This window comes from Xiphophorus maculatus, chromosome 12 (genome assembly GCF_002775205.1).
Source record: "Xiphophorus maculatus strain JP 163 A chromosome 12, X_maculatus-5.0-male, whole genome shotgun sequence".
In the NCBI taxonomy this organism is placed as follows: Eukaryota; Metazoa; Chordata; class Actinopteri; order Cyprinodontiformes; family Poeciliidae; genus Xiphophorus; species Xiphophorus maculatus.
In genome coordinates, this window is record NC_036454.1 from 15663693 (window position 1) to 15681430 (window position 17738).

Here is a 17738-nt window from a genome sequence, read left to right on the forward strand (position 1 = left end):
CTTTCTAATGCAATGGGTTTTCTTTATTTTCATGACTATTTATAAGGCAAGAAATCCCACTTATTAACCTGCCAGGGCACACCTATGAAGTGAAAACCATTTCAGGTGACTACCTCTTGAAGCTCATCAAGAAAATGCAGTGTGTGTGCAAAGCAGTAATCACAGCAAAAGGTTGCTACTTTGAAGAAACTAGAATTTAAGGGGTATTTTCAGTTGTTTTACACTTTTTTGTTTAGTGCATATTTCCACATGTGTTATTCATAGTTTTGATGCCTTCAGTGTGAATCTACAATGTCAATAGTCATGAAAATAAAGAAAATTCATTGAATTAAAAGGTGTGTCCAAACTTTTGGTCTGTACTGTATGTAGCTTTGTTTTATATCTTTTTTACTAATGGACTAAGTTCACAACCTATCTTTTCTAGGCAATAATGGGGATGTTGGTTCTTTCCAATCAGTGGAAAATTTATTAACACTTTATTGAAGGGGTGTGCATAAGACTGACATAACAACTGTCATGAACATGAAGGAGTCTTCATGAAAGTTTACAGCTGTTGTCATGAAGTGTCATTAGGTAAATAATGACACTGTTAATGCAAAGTTGCACTAAAAATTTGATTAAAAGTCCATTAAAAGTGTAAATTTTGCATTAAAGTGTCATTGTTTACAGAATGACACTTCCTGACAACAGTCATAAACATTGATGAGGACTCCTTCATGTTCACGACAGATGTTAAGTCATGTTTATGACAGTATTATGTCAGTCTTATGCACACCCCGTCAAATAAATTGCTACCAAAAATTTTCCTACAGTTCTGAAGCGACTTTGGGCTATTTTACAACCAAAACTGAGAAAGCACAAAATTGCATCAATCTTTGTACACATTATGTACACTTAAGTGATAAGAAATACATTTCTCTGTTGATGTTTGTGGCTTTGTCTTTTCTTTCTAACTTGTCACAAAGAAGCATGCTGATTGTTTTTCAGTGGATGTTTTCAGCAAACACATGGATCATTTGGTGATCATTAATAGAAACATTTAAAAGTAAAGTAAATATTTTAAAAGACGTGCATTTATGCTTATGTATACAGAATGAGCTTCCTGTTCTTTGGTGCCTTTCTTGCTGTGTGGCAGTCATATTTTCCTGATAGCAATATCTACATAGAGAATTGCAGTGGACTCCTCATAATTTGCCTTCACAAATCTTTAATTTAGCAAATAATAGTTTTCAGTCAGAGCTGTTTAAACTTAGCTGCAACACAGACAGTTACAGAAGATCCCTTCCTTCCCCCAGCCACCAAAAAATAAATAAAAACAAACATAGATAGCGGGAGTTAAACCAAGTCAAATCAGGTCAAGTTTATTTGTTTAGCAGATTTCTGCAGCTGCTACTGCATTTGCACCCTCTGTAATTAATAACATATTTTTCATTTCAGTAGAAATTCTCACTATGACCAAAGTATAAGTGAAAGCTCAGTTTAATGTTGCATTTGATTTGGGTCACAAATGAAACAGATATTTCATCCAGTTGGGGAGAAAAAGCTCCCTCCTCTTTTGATTTTCTGTTTTGTTGCAAACACAGATGCAAACTAGGTTAAGCAAAGACGCTTTGTGAAATGTTTTAAAGGAACGCAAATAACACAAACAAGATTTATTATTTGTAATATCATTTCACTTTCAGAAGGAATAATATACAGCAGAAAATATTATCTTCTATAAATCATAATCAGGTCATGGGCTTAAAAATATGACATCAACTTTTTATCAAAGCGATTTTTTATACCTTGAACTCACCACCTGAGGCATTGTAAAATTGCTACATGGCAGAATAGCGATGGAGCAGGCAAGGTGCTGGACATATGCAATCAGTCTTAAACAATGTCCTCCTTTCATAAAGTCCATTTTTTAAATGTGTTCATTTTGACATTAAACAGGTCGGCGAGAAGACGAGGCCGGCTGTGTATCTGGGTCAAATCACATCCATAATAACGGTTTTGATAACAGCCTGATCTTTCTGGTGAAAATATCACAAGAAAGGAATACTGTGTAGTCTGAAACTGATGTTAAATATTCTAGAGTGTTAAATATATAATAACACTTTTGTTCTGTTTCTATCTGTATGACACTGTTATGGTTAACATCACCAGTTTACTGTGTGGATCAATGCAACTGATTCTCAGGAACTAGCTGGGCTTTAATGTGATATTCTGAGCAGACAGCTTTCCTTTAAATATGCCTCCTAATCTCATCATGCATAAATCTCCTTTATCCTCCTTCATGTGTTGATGTGTGTGTTTCAGGGCGTTCCCAAGCTCATGCTTTCTTATACGTCGACATCTGGGCCATAAAAGCTAGGGGTTATTGAAGTCTAAGTAAGGATAATACAGTGTTAATCATCCCGAATCTTAAGACATTGAGTCATAATTACGGTGAAAAGCCAAATTTTCTTGAAATCAGCTGACATACAGTCACAAATTCCTTAGCAACAGAAAACAGTGTCGCTCCCTCTGAGCCAACTGTGGGTGAGCTGGAAGCAGGAGGAGATTACATGCATTAAGCAAAACAGAGCCACAATGTATATGGTACATCTGAACAGATAAATACCAAAACTACTGATTACTTTTCACAATTTTACTATTTCTCTTAGAAACTTGCAGGCTGAAACCCAAACTTAAAATAAAAAAAAACAATTCGCAAGGATTGGAAAATGTTGCTTTTTTTATTTATTGTGACAAAAACCACATGTGGTGCAAGAAGGATTTTCAAATCATGTGTTTTCGCTGAAAATAAAAGAAAATTGTGAGAAAATGACCAATTAGTAATAATTTGTAGGTTTTAAGCACTTTGGGGAACATGGAGGAAACAACAAGACATCAAAAAATATTTGAAGTTTTTTAGATGAATGTAGCGACAGAGAAACAACACTGAAAGCTCATTTACAGCTACCAGCTGTTCTTACTTTGTTTTCATACTAATTACAGGGTAATAGCAGCACCTTATATAACAGTCATCATGCCTTATCATTACTATTTAATACAGAGAGAAAATGCAGTATAAAAAAGTCAAGGTCAAATTCCTCTCTCTGGGGATTTATTATCTTTTCTCTTTGTGTGGTATAGAACAAAAACAGGAGAAATGGGGCGACATTGTCCTGCACTGCAACAACTTATACTTAATTTGTTCCTATTTTTAGTCTAAACATTGAAAAATACCAAAGATAAAACCACCGTACAATATAGTTTTTAAAGAGCTCTTTGCTAAAAACAAGGCAAAACATAAACAATCAACTTAAGGATGATGTATCTATTCCTGAGATTCTAAACTTTGTACTGTTTCTTGAAGTAACTACTTATACTTGTTGCATCTGACACTTACTTGTTACAATTTGTCTCCATTGTCATTTTTTTTCCTTTAGACAATATGCTGTAATTTTTCAGGCGCAAGTGTTGATCATAAAAGTCTAAAAAACTAGAACAATTTAGTGCAAGTGCAAAAAAAAATTACAAGTAGTTTAAAACTACTGAACAGTACAGTGTTGCTCTTCTGATTGTTTTTCCCCTTGCAGATTAGAAAGGTAGATTTGAACAAATGTAATTTATTATCTGAAATAGCTACCAAAACTGAAATAGCGTGAAACTATAAAAGCCATGGTAAGAAGAACGTAAATGCCCTTTAAACTGTGGGGTTTTACTTTTTATATACATTATGCTGCCAAAATTAAACTCAACAAACTATTAAATTCAGCTCTTTAAATAATCTTCATGGTTTTAGGGATGTAAAACTCAGTGCCTTTCAGGCCTACAGACTGTTTCTACGAAGATTTGTGAAAGAATGGATTTCTCTCAGGTATTTGGGGAATTGAAACGTGACATCGTCATTCAGTCTAAGTCTGGCCATAAAGTACTTCACTGCTAAATATTCCAGTCAATTTTTAGTGGTATTATGAATGATTGAAAGCAATCATTTGTAAGCAATCACTTTGCCAAAAAAAAAGGTCGGCCATTTCAGTTCACTATTCGCTGAATGTTGGTGCACAGAGTTTGAACATTTTCAGTAGAGTCAGGAGTTACAAACCTTCACTTCCTGGTGCCTGCAGATTAGCTGAAGTACAATGCAAAAAGGACTTCATAAAATTCATTTTCATGGCTTAAATCCCCAAGTCCAATGCAAAGCATTAGACGCTGTTTTGCAAAGGATGTCTCCACTGGAGTCCAGGGCAGTCAAATAATGAATCATACCTCTCTGTCTGGCAATCTAAGAAATAAGTGTGGGTTTGGTGGTTGATAGGAGAACAGTACTGGCCTGAATGCATCGTTTCAAGAGTAAAGTTGATGGTGTGAGGCTGTTTTTCAGCAGTCAGACTCGGCCCATTAGTTCCAGTGAAAGGAACTCTCATTGCTCTAACATATTAGGATGTTTTGGATTACGGTAATTCTAGCTCCCTACCTTGTGGAAACAGTGTAGGCTTCAACACACTGTTGATTGTTGTACCGTTCGTACAACAATAAACACAACAATAAACGGACTTGTTGTTCATATGCAAACTTCTGGTTTTGACATTTCTCACTATGTAAATCTGTCAAATATCTTTTCTTCTCAGTCATAAACATCACAAAACCTGATTTTTAAAAAATCAACAATAAGCAAAACTTGCCTTATGTTCATGTTTTTTACATTGTGTCTCTTGTCTGTCTCATATTGTCTAGTTGTCCAGCACATTAAGCGACACAACATCGTGCTGAAGAGAGAACTGGGAGAAGGAGCTTTTGGAAAAGTTTTCCTGGCTGAGTGCTACAACCTTTCACCTGACCAGGAGAAGATACTCGTTGCTGTCAAGGTAATCATGAAATTACTTTCTTACATACATTTTACAGTTCCACAGCATGTCTTTTAAGTAGAAACAGGAGCAAATATTTCTGCTTCTGTATAGGAATTTAGGAAATAGCACAGAAATGATCCTGTTCTGGGTTAAATCTTTATCTTCTTTATCAGTGTTTCTTATTCTGCTCTCTGATCTTCTTGACATATGTAATCATCTGTCAGAAAGCAGATATTGCATCTCTGAATACTCATTGTGAGATTTTGTTTTTGTGACCATTCAAAATGTGCAGAAAAAGACTGGAGTGTCCTGATTAAAAAACTGGTCAACGGAAAATAAACTTTAAGTCATGATGAGTTTTTAAAAGAAATTTGGTCTAAAAAGACTTTTGGTTCCAAATTAGTTAGTGAGAGTGTAGTTGAAGGAGAAATTATTGCCAGGTCAATATTAAGAAGTGATATCTGATACTTGCAATATATTCAAAATATTGAGCAACTTACAGGAGATAATCTTATATTACTGAAAAAGATACACATCCTTCCGAGATATAATCCTTCATATGGCACTGGTGCCGTTTTTAGAATCTATGTCCACCTCCATTTCCGCTGCTATCATGACAAAGTCGTCCCTATCAAGGGTTTCTCTGTAAGAGGTAAGGTGGGATTACAGCTAAAACCGCTGACTTCCAGGATGAAATTGAGTGGCATCCCAGGAAGCATCCTTCTGTAACACGTATCTGCCCATCAGCCTCCCCATCAAGGCAGTTCTTCCTCTCTGTGCAGGTCCGCAGTGAAACAGGATCTGAATGGTGAAGAATTTTGCATTAACAATACATGACCTGTGACAGGACCACCCTTCCTCCCTCTTCCATTCTCCTTCCCCTCCAGCTTCCTCTCCTCTATGCCTCCTGCTTGCGCATGCAGTATTTTTTTCTCTCTCCGTCTTCTGACTCATCATTCTGGCTCAGATCCTCCTCATGAAAACCCACAGATCTTTTCTTTTCTTTTCTTGGACTTCCTGTTTTCTTCCAGCTTATAACTGAAACCACCTGCTGATGCTGCCTGCCAGCTCAGCTTCAGCTTAGCCAGCTTGCTCTACCAAATTTTCACCTGAAAAATCTCTAGAGCCGGCGTTCCCACTGACAGCTTGGAAAAGCTACATTTATGTGTACGTTTATGTGAAGTTCAATAATCCTGAAGAAAAAAAAAATTATTTTTGAAATAAAATACATTAATCAGGCAATTTCTGGAAAGGAATTAATTAGGATTTCCGCATATTTCACCTGACTAAAATTGCTAAAACCTCTTAAATATGTATCATATCAAGTTCACATTATTGGAGCAACCTTACTTTTGATGAAGGTCTGTCAGCTTTAAGCCTCAAACAATTAGGGTTTTTTTTGCTTTCTGACAGCTTAAGTGAGAGTGAAAAACCATACCCTTCTGTTGCATTTGGAAAGAAAACTATGGCAGTTAATAGATGTGTAAAAAGATCTAAATAATTTAAAATCAACCATTTCTCTATACAAAAGAGGTGGGGAGCATTTTGAAAAACTGCCTTACATGCCCAGGTGTGGTTGTCCAAACAATTTCACCCTGTGAGCAGACCGAAAGAAGTTGAATGAAGTCTCCAATAAATTAAAGACAGAAGTCATAGGACCTACAGGGGATCTTGTTCCTGATAATGTGAAAGTACATGAGACTGCACAAGTTTACCTTTGACAGGAGTTAGACATAAAGTAAACATTTTCTGTTTAAAAAACAAGACAAGAGAGCGTGTAGACCAAGATTTTTGGAATAATGTTCTTTTGACAGATTAGTCCAGATCAGAACAGAGTATACTAAGATAATGAAATCAAACCAACTGTGAAGCATAGAGCTGGAAGTGCCATGGTTTGGGAAAGCTTTTCTTCAGGACGCTCTACCAGCTCACTTCTATTAAATTACATTGAGTTTGACAGTGTAAATGAAGGACATTGGGCACATCTATAAAATAAAAATAAGGCAGAAGCAGAACTGGAGCCTGCCACATGACATTGACCCCAAATATACCGTAGCATTAAATCCACCAAGAACTGGTTGAGCATTAAAAGAAAGGAGGCCTGTGGTGAATCAAAGACCTCGTCTTGATGTTTTGATGAAATGGGGTGAGTGGAAAAAACTCCTCAGACTACTCACAACTGAAGTGAGGAGTGGAGCGAACTTTCCTCAGTATGAGACTAAAAGGTGTTCACAAGAAAGGTGCCAGTAAAATCCGTTTAACCAAAAAGTGTAACAGTACCTGTTATTGTGTTAGATATCTGAACTTTTACTCCACTAGAAAAGTATTGTTGATATATTTTATTACATTTTTAAAATTAGGGTTGCTTTTTGTTTAGATGCAATGAAATTAATTTCTTGTCCATAGATAAAAATATAAATGAGACATTGCTGCTAATATTTTCATGTAATATTTTCACCTACATCATGTAGGTGAAAGGTTGAGTTACAATATATTATTTTACTTCTTGTTCATTTTTGCTGGTGTAAAAGACGTGACTTGCTTATTTCAGATACATTTCCTGCTGCCTGCCTTTTAATGCATTCTGAGCAGAAAGGTCACGGCTGTTAGAGATTGGTGGGCATTAAATGGGCTTCAGAGGAATGCACTTCTATGCCCATTCGACAATGTCCCCAAGGCCGGCGCTTATTGATGCGCTGCGTGAACTTAAATAGCACTCCCAGACCACCAAACTGCAAAATTACAACTTCCTTTTGTCTTTGTTCCTCCACTGGCTTAATTTAAAACAGTTTTTATCGTTTTGGAATTCTGAGTCTGACTCCCACTTTTAACAACCTTGTTTTGCATTCACTAGTAAAGTAAGTACAGATTTTCGAGCTAAGAATCATTTGATCACCAGTAAGGTAGGCGAAGCTGAAAATTGTTTGATTGCTCTACATAAAAAAGAGTGTCAATCAAAACCAGACTTTTTGAATAAAAACTAAAGAAAACTCTTACGCAGTTTTCCTAATTAAATTATAGAATTATTTTTTCTGATAGTTGATGTGACTTTTGTTTAATCCTCACAAGTCCCAGAAACAAGTCCCAGTCTTAAAGGTGCTCCGTCTGCTTTTTGTTCTGCTACAGCGCCATTACAATCAAAATGTCAATCTTTTTAATTGTTTTGGGAGAGAAGCAGGAGTCTCGGCACCCAGAAACTGATTTTTTAAAAAGTTTAACATCATTGTGTGAGTAACTGACACACTTTACTAAATTTCTTATGAAGTCCTATGTGATGTTATAGCAAACCTCCAAACATCACTTAATGATTAGCAATTCAGGCTGTTGTCCGTTTCTTTCAGCAACTTGATGCAGTTTTTTATTTGAGATTGCAATCTAACTCAGTCCACGTCTACAAAATTAGAAAATATTTATGTAAGAAGAAAGCGAAAAGTGAAAAAAGCAAGCAACACGACTCATCAGAGAGGATTAATAAACTGCAAAAACTATGTTAGATATTTTGTGAAATTAATCTGGTTTTTTGATTGTAAACACAGCGACCAGTATTTGTTCCACTTCTTTGCTTGAATCTTTGATAAATAAAACACAATCTGGTTGACATATTTTAGCAAGTGGATCAATGGCATATAATAATTTCAAGAACAGTCAATCTTTCAGATCCTGTGTCAAATGTTACGTTATTTCTTAAATCCTCACCATGATCCAAAATTTTAAGTGCAAAGAATCTGCCAAAAGATTAGCAGAAAAAGAGCAAAAATTTTGAAATAAAAATATTAAAATGTTGAGAGAAAGCCCGCAGAACTGCTTAGAGAAAAGTAAAGTTTAAAGTAAGATGGGGTGGTTTACAACTTTGGTTTAATATTATGCTTGTCCTATAAATAATCAATGCTCTTCACTTATGCTGTCTCTATCTACAAATCACCTTTCCCTCTTTTCATTTTTTTATTCCGCCTTTCATAAATTCAGACACCATGGCAGACGAGCTGTCTGAGCACCGGTTTATAAGCTGACAATCTGCCACAGCCTCGCCATTTAAATATATAATTACACATAATTATTTTGTCCGTACATTGCACTCTGTCTGCGCTGCAGCACGAGAACATGTCCTTGATTGTTTACCATATTAAGACATGCACTCGCTAAGAAAATTTAATGGTGTCAGTTTGGGAGTCAGTTATCAATCACCCAGTCAGCATTACATGGAAGCTACTTTATTTTGCTCTTACTGTATATTACACACAAAGGAGGCATCAATCAAAATCACGCTGCAGCAAGTACCAATGCTCAGTAAAATATTCACATCCATATGAATGCAGCACACTTACTTGACTGTATCCCATCCATCAGAAACACCAAACTCGTCCAATAATGTTTCTTTCTCACATGTAAATGAGCCACCATGTTTCTGAGTTAGAGGTTGTTGATTGCTTTTTTATCTGTCCAAGAACCTGAATGTGCTCAGACTGAATGACTAACAGCGTAATATTGTGGCTTTTTGGCCTGGGAATTAAATCAACTTTGAGTTCAGTGAGTGAGAGCATGTTAGGTTGCTTATAGACGTTTCTGCCTCAGAGGGAAGTCTTGGCGGCAGCAAGCAGCCCTGGATCCAGCATTATTATGATCAGCTCCGTGCAGTGATTCATGATTATTCTATTGGGGTTATTTGATGCTCTTCAGTGATTAAGCACAGACAAGCAGTGAAACAATCTTTGTGGAAACAAAATGTGTTCCTTATTTGACCAGTTGTAAATCCATGCTTATAGAAGCATTCTGTGTAATCTACAAAGCTGAAAATTGGAGAGAAATGTTTGGTTTCAACATCCTGGAATTAAGCAGGAAGCCAAATCACACTTCCTATATCTAGTGCTTAGCAAAAATATTCATTCACCTTGAACCTTTGCACATTTTGTTGTGTCAAAATAACCAGCAATATGATATACTAATATTATAATTGAATGTTGCTTGCTTGAAAGTACACAAGCCAGTACAAAAGACAGAACTTTAAATATTTAAGTTTATGAACTTCAGATGTCTACAAAGGCACATAAAATATTTTTCCCCCCAAGCATTTCTGGTTGCACATTACTTTAAGGTTTACTCATCTTTCTAACATTAGCATAAAACAACTGCAGTAAAAGCATATGGACAACTGTCGTGAAATTAGGTTGCCGTTTTTCCACACAGAAAGGCAAGATTTGGCAAGGAGGAACTTTTGTTTTTTGTTGAAGAGTCTCTTCTTCTACATTTCTTCTTCCTCATAGGTCTGGATTAAAGGCTTCAATGTGCCATTAATGCGCATACATTGTGAGCAGTCAGGTTGCATCCAAGGATCGAGTTGTATGGTGTGAGAACATGATTTGTGAGCTGTGAATTATTTAATTATTAGTTTGTACAGTTTGAGCTGGAGCTGAATATGACTAAAATCGTCATGCAGTGCATGTTGAACTTTAAAGGACTGCAGAGGACCTGAGATGAGGTGGAGCTTCACCTTTAAGGCAGACATCTAAACATACATGCAGAGGTAAATAGTTTAAATCATAGCATATTCATGACCAAGTTAAAACCCAGAGCTAAATTCGTTTTTAAAATCTGAGGCAGAGGTGATTTTCACCTAAGTTGAAAGAGAGTAAACAACTTACAAAAATTCAGTCTGCTATCATGCAAATTTGATAGAAATACTTTATACTGCATATACTGTATGACTTCGAAGCAGCACAATACATATTCATGACAAAAAACAAGCATCTTTGTCTCTCCCACTTCAGAATTATACTTGACTTTATGATGTTTTTTCACATAAAATGACAATGAAATAAACTGATGTTTTCTTGGCTATATGTTAACAAAATACAAAAAAAAAAGTTCAAGGGATGTATTGTCAGGTGTTGTAGGTTTGATATTAGATTACAAACGTAGTTTGAAGCACAGGCTTTCATTCGCTTCCTATCTTCTTATAGTCCTGCATGTAATCTTCATGCTGTATCATATTACATACTAGTATGTACATGACCATAAAAACATTTCCTGATGCATTTTTGCTTTAATGTTACAGAAGTTGCGTGCAGTCGGGTTTTCTACCATCTTTGCTTTCTGGGCCAAGGGTTATGGGCCATTTACTTCATGACCTCTTGTTCTGTGTGTGTAATCTGAGTTTCTTTCTGTGTTTTGGTACACAGAGAGACACCGACTCACGTATATCCATGTCATATGATGTAGGAAGACAATCTATTATTCATGTAGGACAAGAGAATTTTTCTATATCTTTTTTTTTTTTACATGGGAAACTAATACAGAGCCCGTATCACTTTCATTTCCTGCAACTCTTCATGCCCTATTCACACACTGACATTTCTTTCATTTCTTCTTTCTCTGTCACAGATGCTTGTGTTACTCAACCTCCCTCAAAGATTTCCTGATTCACTGAAGAGATTAAGATTAGTTTAGAAAAAGGCCCTTTTACCTCTCTGCCTTGTCTTTGTCTATGTAATATTAATTTAACTCTTTGTATTCTGAGCTGGAATGCAGTTTGATAGGGAGACCACTCTGCTTGCTTCCACTGAGAAAAAAGGACCAACATAATATGTTGAAAGCCCAGAATGAAAAATTGCCAATCATCAGTAGTGTAGAAAGCAAAAAGCGTAAAGTTTCTTTATTTGTGCATATGTGCGTGTATGTGTTTGCAGACACTGAAAGAGGCCAGTGAAAATGCCAGGAAGGATTTCCACCGAGAGGCCGAGCTGCTGACCAACCTGCAGCATGAGCACATCGTCACGTTCTACGGTGTTTGTGTGGAGAGCGACCCTCTCATCATGGTGTTTGAGTACATGAAACACGGAGACCTGAACAAGTTCCTCAGGCACGTCTCTCTTCCTGATTGCATTGAGTGTTGCCAGTGTGGACACACATAATCAGACTATTGAAAACAATGTTCAGCAGCAGTTTGTCATTTAAAAACTCTCCTCAAGAGAAGCTGAATATTGCTACAAAGCACATCTGAACATTTGTCACCTGTTCTCTCATAGGGCTCACGGACCAGATGCAGTTCTGATGGCGGAAGGCCAGACCACCAGACCCGTGGAGCTGACCCAGTCTCAAATGCTCCATATTGCCCAACAGATAGCATCTGGCATGGTCTACCTGGCATCACAGCACTTTGTGCACCGTGACTTGGCCACCAGGTGCGTCACTTACTATGTTATTATTTGCTGAAAGAACTTATTTCCATTTTTTTTTATCAACAGGCAATGTTGAAAAAAGATCTGTGAAATTAAATGGAAACACTCATAAATGAATTACTTTTTTTAAAGTTTTGTTCTTTTAGTAAATTTAGTTGGAAAAGACAAGAAAACATTCATAAGTGTCCAAAAAGAGCTCATCGAAATAGTCATCTCCATGACTTAAACAATCACTACAATTGGCAATAAAATCTGAAATATTTTAGAAAAGAGCAGCCACCAAAGAAATTACTGGACACAGTGTGCAGTACATGAGATCTGTCATACATTTTGATTTTATTTTGAAAAAAGTTAACCAAATCAGTCTGTACCATGGTGAAAAAGTAATTACCCCCAAGAACAGGGTAGAACTGGTTGTTCTACCCTGCAAGAATTTGCAATCAAACTTACATAAAATTTTTTTATCTGTGTGGAGGAATTTTGACTCCCTCATCTTTGCAGGATAATTGACTTTAGTGACACTGAATGGTGTGAACAGCCTGTTTGAAGCCTGTTCACAGTTGAACTGGTGGAGTAAATTTATTTTCGCATGATTACATGTTAACAGTTTACCACCTTTTGAGGAAACCCGTGTACAGTAAAAAAAAAAAATTATGGAAGATTATGACCCAATGGTGATCAATTCCACCCTCTGCAGCTGGAGTCTTGTGTGTTTTGTATCTTTCCCTGCTGAGAAACACTTGAAAACAAATGAATAACTCATCAGCAAACTTCTGTAAAACTTGGTGACAGTAAAGATAGATAAATAAAGTATTTGATTCAGGAAAACATCAAAACACACAAGACGTCAGCCTCTGAGGGCCAACATATCAATGTTTTTATTTATCTGGTTATTCTTTTTGCAGGAACTGTCTGGTGGGTGAGAACCTGCTGGTTAAGATCGGAGATTTTGGCATGTCCAGAGATGTTTACAGCACGGACTACTACAGGGTAGGTGTATGTGTCGATATCTTTTCTGGCCCTTTTTTCAACCGACCCTTCCCCTGTTTACTGCTGCATGGGTCTCCATCTGCATCCCCCCCTCCGCCTCACACTTCACCGCCATCCCTCATCCGAGCATGGGCATGAACTAAAGAGTCAACTTTTGTTACTCTAAGCTTTTTGTCTGCCACTTTGCTCCAATATAGATACATTTTACTTTATATTTTTAAACTGATATGTTACTTTTCAACTACCTACTTATATTGTTTTTCATGGCTGTAATTTCTTTTGCAATTTCTCTTGTCAACATTACAACCAAATAATTACTTAATATTGCATTGCAATCAATCCCAAGACCTCAACTATAGGAAAGAGTAACATATAAAACGATTACCATCTTTCCGCTTCACATCTTCAGTTGTGAGGCAGAAAATATCTTGCTTGTAACCAAGTTTTCTAATATATGTGAAGACATTCTAAAAAAAAAGGAAATAGAAATATTGCCTTGGACACACAGTTGGACAAAGAACATTTTTATGCTACAGAGAAAGATCATTGGGGTGTAACACTCACAAAGGGCATCCATTAGTTTTATTGTAACGAGTGCATATCTAGAAACAGCAGAGACAAAAATAAATGTCCCTGCACACAAACAGAGCAGCGTTAGCGCACATTTATCTGCCAACGTTGCCTTATTTGTGTCATTCCCCGCCTTTACTTGGAGTGTCAAGATAACCCAGGGGTACATGAGTGAGTCAGGAGTAAATCTGTGGGGTTTTTTCTCCTGCTGTACAACTATCTGTCACTTTCCCAAAGGGCCAAGGCCTAATAAACTGTATTGACTGATCGATAGTGGCTGTCCATTTTCCAACCCTCTCTCCCATCCGTTGTGACATACTGACATGACTGACAGTGACAGATAACTCTGAGGAGGCGCGAGAGGGAGGAGTGCTCATTCAGTGACAAGAAAAATCTCTGTTTGGAATAAATAATGACATTAACATTGACACTTTGAAAGATAATAATCTATATGACATGCAATGGATGTGTTGTTCTTCTTCTTGTTGAGTCCAGAAAAGGAAATGCTCAGTGTACTTTGTGTTCCAAAGTAATAACTCTGCATATTTATCTAGCTAATATACTGGGTAGTATATTAGCTAGATAAATTATGCTTTGTAATATGTAATTGATTCATGAACACAAAGTACAGCTGCAGTGTCAAAATGGAGACAATTGAGCATTGCAACCTAACATTTGGGTATATTATTTATTTATTTATTTTATTTCTGTATTTAGAAAATTAAACGCATCAGGAAAAGAAATCTCTGAGTGGGCTTCTTCAGTACGGTCTCTGTGTGACAACACATAATAACCTCCTCCTCCCTCTTCCTTTCACCCCTTCCTCAATAATGCCAAGTGCTGAGGCTGTATCCATGGCAACGGGTAGCGGGTGAAGGTAGTGGCGGTGAGCTCTGGAGTTGAATTCATCGTTTCTCAGGAAGAAAAGTAATCAGAGAACTTCTGCTTAGTATGCTGAGGCAGTAGTAGAGGAAGAGAGAAGGAGAGGAGGGATAGAGACAGCAGTAAAAAGATGAAAGGAGGAACGAGATGGGACAAAAAGCAGCAGGAGGAAAAAAGGGAGGAAAAAGTGAGATGTCAGACAGGGGAGAAAATAGATTAACAAATACAAAAAAGGAGAGAAAAGGCAGTAATAGGGTGATAAAGGGACATATTTGGAGAAGGAAGAGTTTAGAGGCTCAGCAGCCTAGAAAAGGCATCATACAGGAGACAAAACAAAGCAGAAATTGCAACAGGGTCTCTGTTAGAGACAGAAAGAATGACAAAATAAATACAGAGGAGAACAACAGCACAGCAGAGGGGCAGTTTCAGGATGGCGGTCGCATCTCAGCACCTAGAAGAGATGGAGGTGTGTGTTAGTGTGTGTGTGTGTGTGTGTGTGTGGGAAGGTAGTGTGTATGGACCCAGTCATGCTCTTGCGTCAGACGGGAGCAAAGATGAGTCATAAAGGAATTGGAGCTCAGCCCCCCCCCCACCTCTCAGCACGCATGCATGTGTGTGGAAATAGAAGCAGAGGCGATGAAATGAAGGGGGTGCAGTGACGTCACCGAATCCCCTGTTACACAATGAATCTGATGGGCACTGCCTCGTATCAAACCTTCAGCCATATTTCAGGGTATCTAAATGTTTCAGTGTGGATCGATGTGCCATTGATGGTGGGTGTACTCCATCTTACAGTTTTAGTTTCCTTCAAAGTGGATTTTAAAACACATTTACGGGTATTTCCCCCGAGTCAGAGTATCTCTAAAGTGCCATAGTGCCATCTCACAGCACAATCAGCACCTTCAATTCTAAAAATGCTATATATATCAAACATAACTTAAAAGAAATTTATCTTCCCAATTTAACGCCTTGAAATTGTTTGTCTCTTTAAGAAGCTCCTGCTCTTTCCAACCTTGACCTTCAGGTTGTCATTGCAACCATGTTCGTTCATTATGTTATTTAAGGAGTGTTGGACTGAGAAGTAATTTCTCAGAAAACACACAGTCTCACCAGGTTTGCTGATTGTTGCTGCTGCTAAGGAGCTCAGTAGGAGAGTTATGGAGGGCCGGTGGTCTGTGGGACAGAATCTCGGCTGGAAACTTCAGCTCCAAGGAGGAGATTTGTTTAAACTGGTGCCGCTTTGTGGGAGGTAGTGTTTAGGCAACCCCCAAATGGCTGCCATGGGGGTGCCATTTGGGCACATCATAAAATCTTAGAGATGTGACATTTTAATAATGAAATGATGAAACAATAATGATAATGATGATAATGAAACAACTGACATTTCTAAAAGAAGGAAGATCCCAGAAATAAACTGTTTCCATTTCTGCATCCATTTCTTGGCCTGTGCCTACTGCTTTTCTATAAAATGTTAGTATTTATACCACTTGAACAACTTCATAATCTATCCCATTATGACCACAAACTTCAAAATATGTTATGAAGTTTTTATATGATAAACCAATACAATGGAGTGCACTTTGTGGAGTGGAAGAGCAATGGTTTGAAATCTTCTTCTCTTTGGTGTGGGTTTGTAGAATATGCAAATCTAAGGCCCTGTTTACATGACAACGATCCAACGAAAATTGAATTTTTGTTTCATTTCTGTTAACACGTTTACATGATTACATTTTAATTACAATCTTTGTTTACACAGTAACGACACACATTGAAGAAGTGTAATGCCGTCGCCACGCCACTAGTTGGTGCTAGATTCTTTGAAACTAAATGCGCATGTATTTAAAAAATAAAGTTGAAAGCACGTCGATTCGCGTATCTGATGGGGAAACGCGAATTGTAGTAACACCAGCATTGTCAGTAGTTTCTTCTACTTGTAGGAAGCAGTTGTGTTGTGAGCTAGGGATTCCCTGAAAGAAAAGATCCATTTATTCTTTTTACAAGACAACGGACACCAGCACTCTGGAACACCTTCTCAAACTGTGCCGTTGTCAGAGAAAACATTCGGTGGTTTCATGTAAGTGTGCAGTACAAACTCAACAAAACTCTTCCATCTCACCAGGAACTGTGGTCGTGTAAACGGGGCCTAAAACTGACAGAACATTGACACTTGAGAACTGGAACTGGACACCCATTATTTAAGTCAATGTCTTAAAATAGAAAGAAATGAAAATAGAAACTAATTATAGTTTATTAGTAGTATTTTTTTCATGGCAAAAAATAAAATGAAAAAGATTAAATTTCCTGTATAACAGGGAGTAGGGTAGATTTCACAGGTCCCCATGACAACACATCCCATAATACTTCACACTGTCACCATAGGTACCGTAGCTATAGGGAATTTGCAGTCCAGATCACATGCTTGAGCTGGGGGGTTTTCTACCTTTTTTGGGGTTTCCTGGAACTCTAGCCAGAGGTCTGGCTGAGCTGCTGAATATTTATGAAACAGTGTGTTGGAGGGAATGGCAGGTGGGCTGAAGGAAGCGAGGAAGGGAACTGAAAACAGAGGAGGCAGAGATCAACAACAAAGCAGCTCACATACTGGGAGATGTCCTTGCAAAGACTTGGTCTTAAGACTGCATCACTGTAACCACAATTTACTCAATATTTGATCTTCTTCTTCTTCTTCTTCTTCTTCTTGGTTTTACCGGCGGTTGGCAACAAACTGTTAGTAGCATTACCGCCACTTACTGGTATGGAGTGTGGTTGACAAAAACTATTAATCTGTAGTTTCCCTTTTGTGGCTCCTCAATGTTGTTTTCTTTTTTTTTATTCTACCATTTTGTAGCTTTTCACAGAAGATTGTCCATCATTTCTCTTTTTGTTGTCTATGCAAGGAATATCCTGAGGAGACAATTGATCCTTTGCTTCTTAAATGCAAAGCTTCTTTAATTCTGATCATTGGTTTGGAGTTTCAGGTTCATCTGGGTTACATATCTGAACCACATTTAACAAGCATAAAAAAACTTCTGTGCAGCAGTTCAATATTATTTCAAGCCATCAGAGGAAATTATTAGCCATGATAAATAAAACAAAAACACTAGCGGGTATGAGCAAGACCAGATGCATCAATGAGCTCTCAGAAATCAACAGAGCTAAAAAAATATTTTACCTATAAGGATGTAACAAGCTACCATGCTAACACTTCTTTACTTAGCTGCTAATCTGGTTATCTTTTGAGGATTTATGCAAATTGTTCTGTCTTGGTTTGGATTGATAATATAGATGATTTTTTATTTAAAAA

At 37.3% G+C, this 17738-nt stretch overlaps 1 protein-coding gene across 4 annotated transcripts in view; it reads left to right on the forward strand.

The window, feature by feature from the left end:
• The window catches only part of ntrk2 (neurotrophic receptor tyrosine kinase 2), a 99060-nt gene that overhangs the window by 66721 nt on the left and 14601 nt on the right, over positions 1-17738 (forward strand). For 3 of the 4 annotated variants that reach the window (XM_023343473.1, XM_023343475.1, XM_023343476.1), the window contains 4 exons: positions 4708-4838; positions 11504-11676; positions 11843-11998; positions 12901-12991. In XM_023343473.1, the coding sequence (XP_023199241.1) occupies positions 4708-4838; positions 11504-11676; positions 11843-11998; positions 12901-12991 (551 nt within the window). The remainder of the gene's footprint in view (positions 1-4707; positions 4839-11503; positions 11677-11842; positions 11999-12900; positions 12992-17738) is intronic. The other variant, XM_023343474.1, reaches the window with a different exon arrangement.